At 27.3% G+C, this 9,907-nt stretch overlaps 1 protein-coding gene across 6 annotated transcripts; it reads right to left on the bottom strand.

Annotated features, from left to right (window-relative positions):
- Window positions 1–990: 990 nt before the first annotated feature.
- On the bottom strand, window positions 991–9,089 carry LOC130943891 (probable terpene synthase 2). 6 transcript variants are annotated; one of them, XM_057871972.1, is made up of 8 exons: window positions 8,902–9,089; window positions 8,528–8,810; window positions 7,729–8,101; window positions 6,552–6,770; window positions 5,732–5,870; window positions 4,012–4,260; window positions 3,163–3,513; window positions 991–1,803 (listed from the first exon to the last, which is right to left on the bottom strand). In XM_057871972.1, the coding sequence occupies exons 1-7, from the start codon at window positions 9,034–9,036 to the stop codon at window positions 3,181–3,183; spliced, it is 1,731 nt and encodes a 576-aa protein (XP_057727955.1). In that variant the 5' UTR covers window positions 9,037–9,089; the 3' UTR covers window positions 991–1,803; window positions 3,163–3,180. The 6 variants fall into 6 exon arrangements, with proteins under 6 accessions (XP_057727955.1, XP_057727956.1, XP_057727954.1 ...); XM_057871973.1 differs by having other exon boundaries at window positions 991–1,800; XM_057871971.1 differs by lacking the exon at window positions 991–1,803 and having other exon boundaries at window positions 3,124–3,513.
- Between the last annotated feature and the right edge of the window lie 818 nt (window positions 9,090–9,907).

Here is a 9,907-nt window from a genome sequence, read left to right as displayed (position 1 = left end):
TATGTGACGCTCATCATCATTCTCACTTATGAACGCGTGTCTGACAACCACTCCCGTTCTACAAGCAAACAAGGCTTGAATGTTTATCTCTTGGACTCCTTAATCAGAATCTTCGTGGTATAAGCTAGAATTGATGGCGGCATTCAAGAGAATCCGGAAGGTCTAAATCTTGTCTGTGGTATTCTGAGTAGGATTCAATCATTGAATGACTGTGACGAGCTTCAAACTCCTGAAGGCTGGGCGTTAGTGACAGACGCAAAAGAATCAATGGATTCTATTCCAACCTGATTGAGAACCGACAGATGATTAGCCGTGCCGTGACAGGGTGCGTTGAACATTTTCACTGAGAGGACGGGACTGTAGCCACTGACAACGGTGATGCCCAACATACAGCTTGCCATGGAAAGGAGTAAGAAGGATTGGATGAAGACAGTAGGAAAGCAGAGAGACGGAAGGGACAAAGCATCTCCATTCGCTTATCTGAAGTTCTCACCAATGAATTACATAAGTATCTCTATCCTTGTTTTATGCTTTATTCATATATCATCCATAACCATTTGAATCTGCCTGACTGAGATTTACAAGGTGACCATAGCTTGCTTCATACCAACAATCTCCGTGGGATCGACCCTTACTCGCGTAAGATTTATTACTCGGACGACCCAGTGCACTTGCTGGTTAGTTGTGCGAAGTTGTGAAATTATGTTTAGACCATGGTATTGAGCACCAAGTCTTTGGAGTCATTACCAGGGACTGTTTGAGTTGTGAAAAGAATGAATCACAATTTCATGCACCAATATCATTGACTTATGACTTGAGCATAAAAATTTGAATATTAGGGTATTACAAGAATGCTTTATTTCTTTGTTGGGAAATAAGATCACATATATTGGCTCTTCAATTTAATATTAATTTTTTTTGAGTCATAGTGATTTAATATTAATTTCCATTTGATACTATTGTAATAAATTAATATACTTCTATGGACCTTTTATATAATATAATAATAATATAATATTAATTACCATTTCTGTTCATGCATTTTAGCAATAGATACAACTTGGATGTATGAACTGGATTAGGACAGTAACAATTCATATTTCAAATGATCTTGAAGCCTAGCAATGAAGAGGGCTATGATTCACTCCTCACTCAGTCCAGTCAAATGGTTGGCTGGTTGCTGAACTCTTCAAATTGATATTGGTATTCTTTCACAATTTTTTTTCAGTGCTTTGAGGGCGATGCGGTGATTAGAGAAGACTTTTTAGCAAAACAAGAATTTAGGGCGTCAAAAAAGGTCTCCAGATGTAAGCGATGTTATTGTTGATTCTCCAACGGTACCATCCATACGCAGCTCCCACAAGATGAAAGGAAAGTACACAAATTTTCTATTCAACGGGAATGTCAAAAGTTTTAAGATACTGATGAGCTCTGAAGACCCAGTCTTCTACCCCCTGTCCATCAAACATAGGTAAGTTGGCCACCTTCAACTTGCGTGGCCAATGCGATCCCCATGAGAGCTTGGTGAGCCCGAACCAGAACCAATCATTGATTCCTCCCTTGGCTGAATCTGATCATCTCTCTTGGTCTTTAACTTCATATTCTCGTGGAGAATTTTTTCGATGGTGGTAAGCTGGTATTATGTCTCTACAATGCGCTCATTAGCCTTAACAAGCCTCCAACTCAACATCTCAACTTTGTTCTTGTCAGAGAAAGTGAGTTCCTCCAACCGATTTAGGCGAGTTCCTTCCGCCGTCGTTGGCCTCTCAACGAAAGCATCAATTGGTACTCCACTTGGTACTCCTTGCAATGAACCAATAAAATAATTTTAGAATCAACAATTAACACAGAGAATCACAATAATAGGCAATAACATCAAATAAAAATAATTAACAAAAAATATGTGAGAATTATATAGATGATGAAGATAAGATAATAATTCTCTTTTTGAATAAGGAGACTCCTCAAGAATATATAATATTTTTTACATATTTTTTGTGATTTCATTTCGTGCTATATATGACTCTATCCACTAGGTGGTTACATAATTATCTTTTGCTATTTTCTCCAGCATTATTCCCCTGCATTCCTTTACGCTTCGTAGTCCTTCATCCAAATTGGTTGCTTCCTTTTTCTTTTTGTTTTTCTACTCCGGACTTGACTTTCTCGGCCCAATCACCCCTTCATCATTCATAGTTTTCTCTGTTGGGTCATGATTGGTATTTGGGCTCATATCAAGCCTCTTCTCCAACTGGACTATTACCCAATTCTAATAAACTAAACTAGATTAAAACTCTCTTGTACAAGTGTGATTTGGATTATAAATTTTGATTTGGAAGCATTCTCTTACGCTATTCCAAATGCAATAAATTAGCCATAGACATTCATTTTGTGAATTTCCTGCTCTGTTGGTTGTTATAGGAATTTAAGGTTGAGGTCCTACAGTTCTAGCCCCAACATGCTCCATGTTACTAGTAGCTAACTGTCACAAGCTCTTCCTGTGTTCCGGTCTCAACTACTATTCCCAGTGCTCCAATTTTAGTGACGGCTCCCTGTGTTCCTTCATCACTTTTTGGTGAAACTCCATTAATATTATATTGTCCAACCTCTTTAGCATTAGTCTCACTCTCCCTCTTAATCTTATATTTTGTCTTAATTACTTCTATGTGATTGTCTATGTTGTAGTAAATAGTGAGACTAAGAAAAGTTGAAAAAAGTTTTCGAATTATTTTAAAAAATAACTTAGGTGGCTGTACTATTGAATGGTCAAATTTTATCTCTCATCAGTAAAAAGTAGATATTCTAACTTAAAATATTTTTTATATTTGTGATAGCATAATTTTTCTAATAATAAATATTTTTTGAGATTGATTTATCTTATAATAAATAATTTTGAGGACTAATTTACTGACAATAATATTTTGAAGGATCAAACATGTGGCATTTAATATCTGATAGGACAAGTCGACAACTACCTAAGATAGTTTTGTGAGGAGTTGATGGAATAAAGTAGACTAAAAACTAATATGACCTACAGAGTTAAATATTAAAGACTAACAAGTTAATTAATTTTAGTTAGTTAAAAGCTAAAGTATCTAGTCTAAAATTTGTTGAGAACCAAAATAAATAAATACTTTATATTAAAAAAGAAAATTCTCTTACAATTTTGTTAGATTTTGTTTAGGCATATATAAAAGGTTTCATATCTTTCCTTATATTATTGATTGGCACCGGATCAACAAGCAAAGCTTCAATGCATTTCTTCATTTTTCCTTCAGCATGAGTATAACAATCTTCATCTTTATACATCACATCTATAAATCGTGCCATGTTGACAACACGCGTAAGAAATAAGATTGGAACTTTGGTTGGCTTCAGGCATTCCTCATTTATATCCTTCCAAGCATCTGTAACTCCCTTTTGCAATTTTTGAATGGCTTCTTCTTTGGATATATCATATTCTCTCATATAGCATTCTATTGTTGAGGTAACATGTTCTCTTTCCTGTTCAAACTGTTCAATGTGATTTAGCTTTTAAAATAACTTTCACATGACTAAATATAATAAGGAAAAAATTCCAAAAAAAATTATACATTAAAATTCAATTATAATATAAATTGAACTTTCAAAAATAATACAATATGCACAGAAAAGTCAACACTATATATTTTTGTATAACAAAAATATTTGAAAGACAATAAAAATCAATTTAAAATAGTTCAAAGTTTTTTTTATTATTTTATATTTCTAAATTATTATTAAAATAAATGGGTAATTTTAAATATAATAAGTATGTAATTATATATTTTAGATGTTAAATTAAATAAAATAATTTTAAATTATTGTCTTTTTAAAATTATTTTTTGTATAAATATATTTTTTTTAATTTATTTTCAATGTATATTTTATATTTTAATATATATTTTATATATACGAATAACTAATTTATATATATACCTAATATGATAGTTAAATTTTTATGTTGTGTTTGTATATTGGACATAAATATACCTCATTAGAGACAATGTCATCCATGAACCTGCAAATAATTGTGGAAGCTGTAACAATTTTGGGTTTACTTGTTACCCATTTGAAGATGTCTTCTATGGCCATATCTCCCATGCCAATGTAAGAACTTGTCACGAGGAATGGATAAGCAGATGATACTGTTGATATCTGTAAGTGCTCTGCTATTGTTGGTATATACTTGTTATTCAACCATTTGGCTTCAGTCATATAGGCCTGGGTTGTCTTCTGAAGCTATTCCACACGTATTAAATATATAACAAAATTATTATTGTTAATTTTTTACGGTATTTTTTAACTCAATAAATTTAGAACAAGTGAATTAATCATTTAACTAAACTAAAACAAAATTTAAATTTTTAATATTTATTTATACAGACGAATAAATTAATCATTCATTCAATCCAAATTTATTATGAATTTAATTATTTTTAATAAGGATGAAACTAAATGAACTAAAGAAATTCATGAAGTATTTTGACTAATGTGTGAAATGTGTCAATTTATAATTGTTGAATTTGTCAGGCCATATGAAATTTCAGTTTCAAGTCTTATTATATATTACTAATGTATAAAAAAAATAAAAATAAAAAATTAAAGGATTGAATTTCAATTTATTCTTGAATTTTGGATCTTTTAACGTCAAAGGATTATTAACTGGAGTTAGGGTCATAGCTCCTAAGAAATTTTAAAATTTCTATAATTATATGATAATACATTTAATTTTAAAATTGAGTTATTAGTTTAATAATTAATTAGAATATTTTTTTTTTGTCTTATGACCTGGGCTCAAATTCTAATTATTACATTTTAAATATTAATAATATATTATATTTTTAGGCTAACTATTTTGATCAATAAATCTTTTTTAATTATTCCTTTAATTTTATTCTTTATTTTTTCATTAATAATTTATTTTGATGAATTCTTTTTTTTAATTGTTCCTTCTATTTTTTTAATTTTTTCTTAACTTTTAAACCTATTTATTTATTTTTTATGATATTAAAATAATAACATATTAAATAAATTATATATTAGTATGAATATTTTACATATTTTATTCATTAATTTATTTTAGATATATATAAAAAATATCAGAATAACTAATCTATATTGTTCATGTTACATTCTTTATAATAATAAAGGATAAAAATTAAATTTTTAGTTATTATAAATGATATCAAACATAAAATTATTATTTTTAGTAGAATTTTTTATTTTAATATAGAACTTATTAATAATTTTTTATTAAAAATAATAATAAAAAATAATATTATCAATTATATAATATAATATTTAATTATATAAATATTTAATTTTTGGCCTCTTCTTCAAAAGATTTTTAGATTCGCTCTGACTGGAGTTTGGCTCTAAGAGATGCATGTCAATGGAATAAATTTGATCTATCGTATGATATATATCTCATAAATCTTGCAAATGTTGTCAAATTTAAAATGAATAATACTTGCTATTTTTTTAACAATTGAGAGAGTAAAATATGATTTTTTACTATTAATTTTATAAGTGAGATAAAAAAATAAATATAAAAAAAAATAAAAAATTAAAAATCACATTTTATATTTTTTATTTTTTTTTAATAATTGAAAGAATCTATTTCCATTATTTTACAGAGTTGGATGGATGCACTCCACGAAACAAAACAAATATAATATATTTTTAAGAGGTTAAAAAAAAGGGGTCTTACTTCTTTAATGGAATATTTAATGCAATATGCTCTTCCTTGATTTTCAAGTTCTCGTTCTACTTCTTCAAAAAATTTGAGGAGAGACTCATAAATTAATTTCATGTATTCGGGAAGATCATCCAAGGAGCTAATATCCCACCTGTAATGTATCCCACCATGAAAAAACTTTACAAGTTAGAAAAGTTTGATAGTTCACCATCAATATCCACAAATTTCGTGACCATTAATTCCAAATTAACTTTCAAATTTTAAAATTAATAAAGGCATGATATTTTCATTAAAAACTCAAATTTTGAACATTCTATGAACTTTCCATTCAATTCCTTTAATTTTATTTTCTCTTCCAATATTTGAGTTTTGTACCACCATCAATTAGTTGGACTAAAAAAATATCAGCTACTTGGCATAAAAAAAATTAGTATCTATTTAGGATAAAGTATATTTTTTTATTTTTAAAGTTTGGCAAAAAATTTAAAAATATCCCTAAATTTTATTTTGATTCAGTTTTGTTCCAAAAATGTTCAATTTGCATTAAATATATCTTGACATCTAAATTTTCAAAAAATTTAAAACCAATCTAACAATAATGTATAAAAATTATACTTGATTTGCTTGTATTAAGGGTTGTTTTTATGAAATTGTTGTTGAATTGGTCTTAAATTTTTTGAAAAATTAGCTGTCAAGTATATATTTGATGCAAATCAAATACTTTTGAAATAAAATTGAAACAAAATAAAACTTAAGAGTATTTTTAAAACTTTTATCAAACTTCAGAAACAAAAATAATACTTTACCCATCTATTTATAATTTTTAACCAACCTTTCAATTGCCTCGGTGAAAAGTTTTAGTTCATCTATAGTTCCATAGGCATCATATGTATCATCAATAATTGATATAAGAGCAATCAATTTTATCAGTATTTTCCTAGCTTGAGAATATTGAGGTTCAAAATAAACCGCCAAAATCCAGTTACAACATTCTACAATTCTATCTCTCGCATATGGTAGTTTTACAGCAACATTAAGCTCCTTCCACCACCTAAAATTAAAGGACAAAAACACAATAACAATGTTATAATTATGGTGTGGTTAGTTAAATAAATAAGTTTAACTTCAATAATGCTAGAGAGATAACAACTCAAAATTATTTTATTTAACTTAACATTTATAATTTTATACATATAACATCTATAATAACACCATTATTATATCAAATATTACTTAATTACTTTGGCAGTAATTAAGGAATGTAAAAAAAAAAGTGATAGTTAATGTTAGAAAGATAAGAAAGAGCAGTAAAAAAAGATTTGTGTATATTTAAGTTATATAAAATAATACAATATAAAAGAATATTAATGGGTGCTAAAAGATTTAAAATAATAAAGACGTAATATTTAATAATAAGTATTTAATTATGCTAAATAATTCTAATCAATGTTAATTAATCTTAATATATTCTAACAGCTAAGAAATACAAAATGAAATAACTTCGAATTTATTTTCTATTGTCTCCTAAATATTTTTATAAAATATATCAACAGTTAATTTATACTATAAACATTTAACAAAAATAAAATAAACTAACTAATAAAAAACAGAGTACCCAATAGAAGCAACAAAAAGAATAGAGAGATTTTTTGTGAACTGTAGTGCACTTCTACAAAAACTTAATCTGCTCAATAACAAAAAGGTCCAACAACACTTAACAATAGAAAACATTCATTATATAACACCTACTAATTACAACTGCTTAAAACTATTTTTACAGTTAAACAGAGTACTAAAGAATAGCCTTTACTTATCGAGTTCCTCAATCTTGCTCTCTTCATAATATATGGTGTTAATACTAACACTCAATATATATCTAAACCAAACATTTTGATTTTTAGACTTTTGTAGAAGAGTATAAACATTTAACCAAGATGAGTATTTTGATAGGAATTTGAAAACTTATTTAACAAAGTAGGATGGTTTTGTGGTTAAATTAAAGAGCTTACTCGGTAATGTTGCCAACTTCTTTTCGATGCAAGTTTTGTAGGAAATTAAAGTCTAATTTTGCAAGAGTGAGTAGAATTTGATTATGGGTTGGATCTTGTTCATATATTGAAATAAAACGGCGTGCCTCCAATCTCGGCAAACCTCGGTGTAAAGATTGCTTTAAACTATAATTGACTTGTGCTGCAAGAGAAGCCTTCAATTGGGTGGCAATGGATTTAAGTTGAGTGGAAGTGAATGCATAAGCTTCATCTAATATGTCTTCTCCATGAATTCTGACATGACATGCTTCATACAACTCTACCAATCCTTCCACATCCTTCACAAGTTTTTCACTAAACTTTCCATTCTCATCTTTGTATTTATTGAACACATCTAGATATTGTTCCATACAACAATCAAAATGTTAAAAAAAAACCTAGAAAGTCAACATTAATTTAGCCGACTAATTTAAAAATCAACTAATAATCAGAAAGAAATGAACATTAAGAAGAAACATGTAAAACTAAAAATAATAAAAAACCATCTAAAATTTTAAATAAAAAATTAATAACCAAAAAAATGTTATTATTTATTATATTATATAAAGTTAATGTTTTAATATTGCAAAGTATAAATAACCAAAAAAAAAAAAAAGAAACGAAAAGACAGAGATAAAATAAAAAAAGCAAAAACTTTAATAATAATTAAAATGAAAATAACCTAATAATATTATTTATTATATTATATAAAAGTTAAACTAAGATGATTTTAAGCCAAAATATAAAAGTAACCTAAAAAGAATAGGAATAAGGTATATACTTGGTGAAACGCGATATCCTTGTTGCCTTAGTAACCTAAAAAGTAAAGCAAGAGAAGGAAGGTTGTCCTCAAAAATTATTATTTCTCCATTTTTGGTATAATTGTTGTGAATTTGTTGCAGCAATTCATCAATCTCACTCTCAAAGTGATAATGAATCCCCAAACGACAGATTAAATCAATCAAGTTAACTATTTCTTCAATGGGCTTTGAGACATCAATAAGCATTTTGACAACTTGTTTCTTCAGTTTTTCAATTTGTGCCTTCGTTTCATCATCAAATTCCTGCATTATATCCATATAAAAGATATATCAGTTGATTATTATTGCATTTGCATGCATGTATAAGCAACAATATAGAGAGATAGATATATACCATGGATTGTGAAGCATATTGAAGGAAATAATCCTTCCAAATACTAGGATGATAATTTGCAGTGTTTCGATCAATCATGTTGAATTTTGCATCCGGGTTGAAGCAATCAAGTACTGAAGTGTTAGTACTACACATCCTTTATTTCTTGATCAATAATATTGGATTCTGTATTATAATTTCTATCATGCCTACTCATCATATATAGGAAAAATCTGTGGTACAGAGAGAATAACGGATATATACCCACCGACACACGTTTGGTTATTAGAATAAAATAAAATGACACTAAAAATAAAACATAATAGGTTAAGATATAAAATTTAGTGTTTTAATATTTTATTTTGTGATAAATTAAAATAAATTATAAAAATTTAATTTATTCTTATTTTTTTTTATAAAAAATTTTCGAAAAAAATATAACGATAAAAAAGGGATGGGGGCAATACATGATTAATGATAATGACAATCGGTGATCAATAAAAAGCATATATATTGTTTCATGGGCAATTATATATAGCGTACATGTGGATCTATGTTGGTAGTTGGGGGAACAATTTGATCATCTTTTTAAGTATTGATTTCATAGTAGAGTCAGTAAAGCTAAGTTGGCGGAAAAAAATATCATAGATGGGCTGGACTGTTATTTTATTATTGAAATATTGTGAGTGAGTTTCATCACTTAAATCAGAACGCTGTTGGACATCACTTATTTTTTATTATAATAAATGATGCTATGCACGTCACTTTTTTTTTTTGCCATATATTTATATTTATGAATATAAAAACTATATTTTATATATTTTAATATTTTTTATAAATATAAATTCTAATTTATAATGATATTTTATTGAATAAGTATTTATGTGATAACAATTATGTTATATTATAATTTTTTATCATAATAATATAAATTTTAAATTTTTTGTAGAATCAAAATATAAAGTGTATATTAAGTTGTAACATTTAAATTAATGTAAAATATTAAAAAAAATTATTAAGTTGTTTG

This window comes from Arachis stenosperma, chromosome 8 (assembly GCF_014773155.1).
Source record: "Arachis stenosperma cultivar V10309 chromosome 8, arast.V10309.gnm1.PFL2, whole genome shotgun sequence".
Lineage (NCBI taxonomy): Eukaryota > Viridiplantae > Streptophyta > Magnoliopsida > Fabales > Fabaceae > Arachis > Arachis stenosperma.
The sequence above is the reverse complement of the archived record's forward strand: the minus strand, read 5'-3'. Positions and strand labels throughout refer to the sequence as shown.

What these genes read in the sequence shown, in the direction of transcription:
- LOC130943891 (XM_057871972.1), bottom strand. Translation starts at nt 9,036, where the DNA reads ATGTGTAGTACTAACACTTCAGTACTTGATTGCTTCAACCCGGATGCA. An exon ending in AGGATATCGCGTTTCACCAA is followed by an intron (nt 8,102 to 8,527) that starts GTATATACCTTA and finishes AACAATATCTAG; the next exon opens with ATGTGTTCAATAAATACAAA. An exon ending in TTAAATATTCCATTAAAGAA is followed by an intron (nt 4,261 to 5,731) that starts GTAAGACCCCTT and finishes CGTGTGGAATAG; the next exon opens with CTTCAGAAGACAACCCAGGC.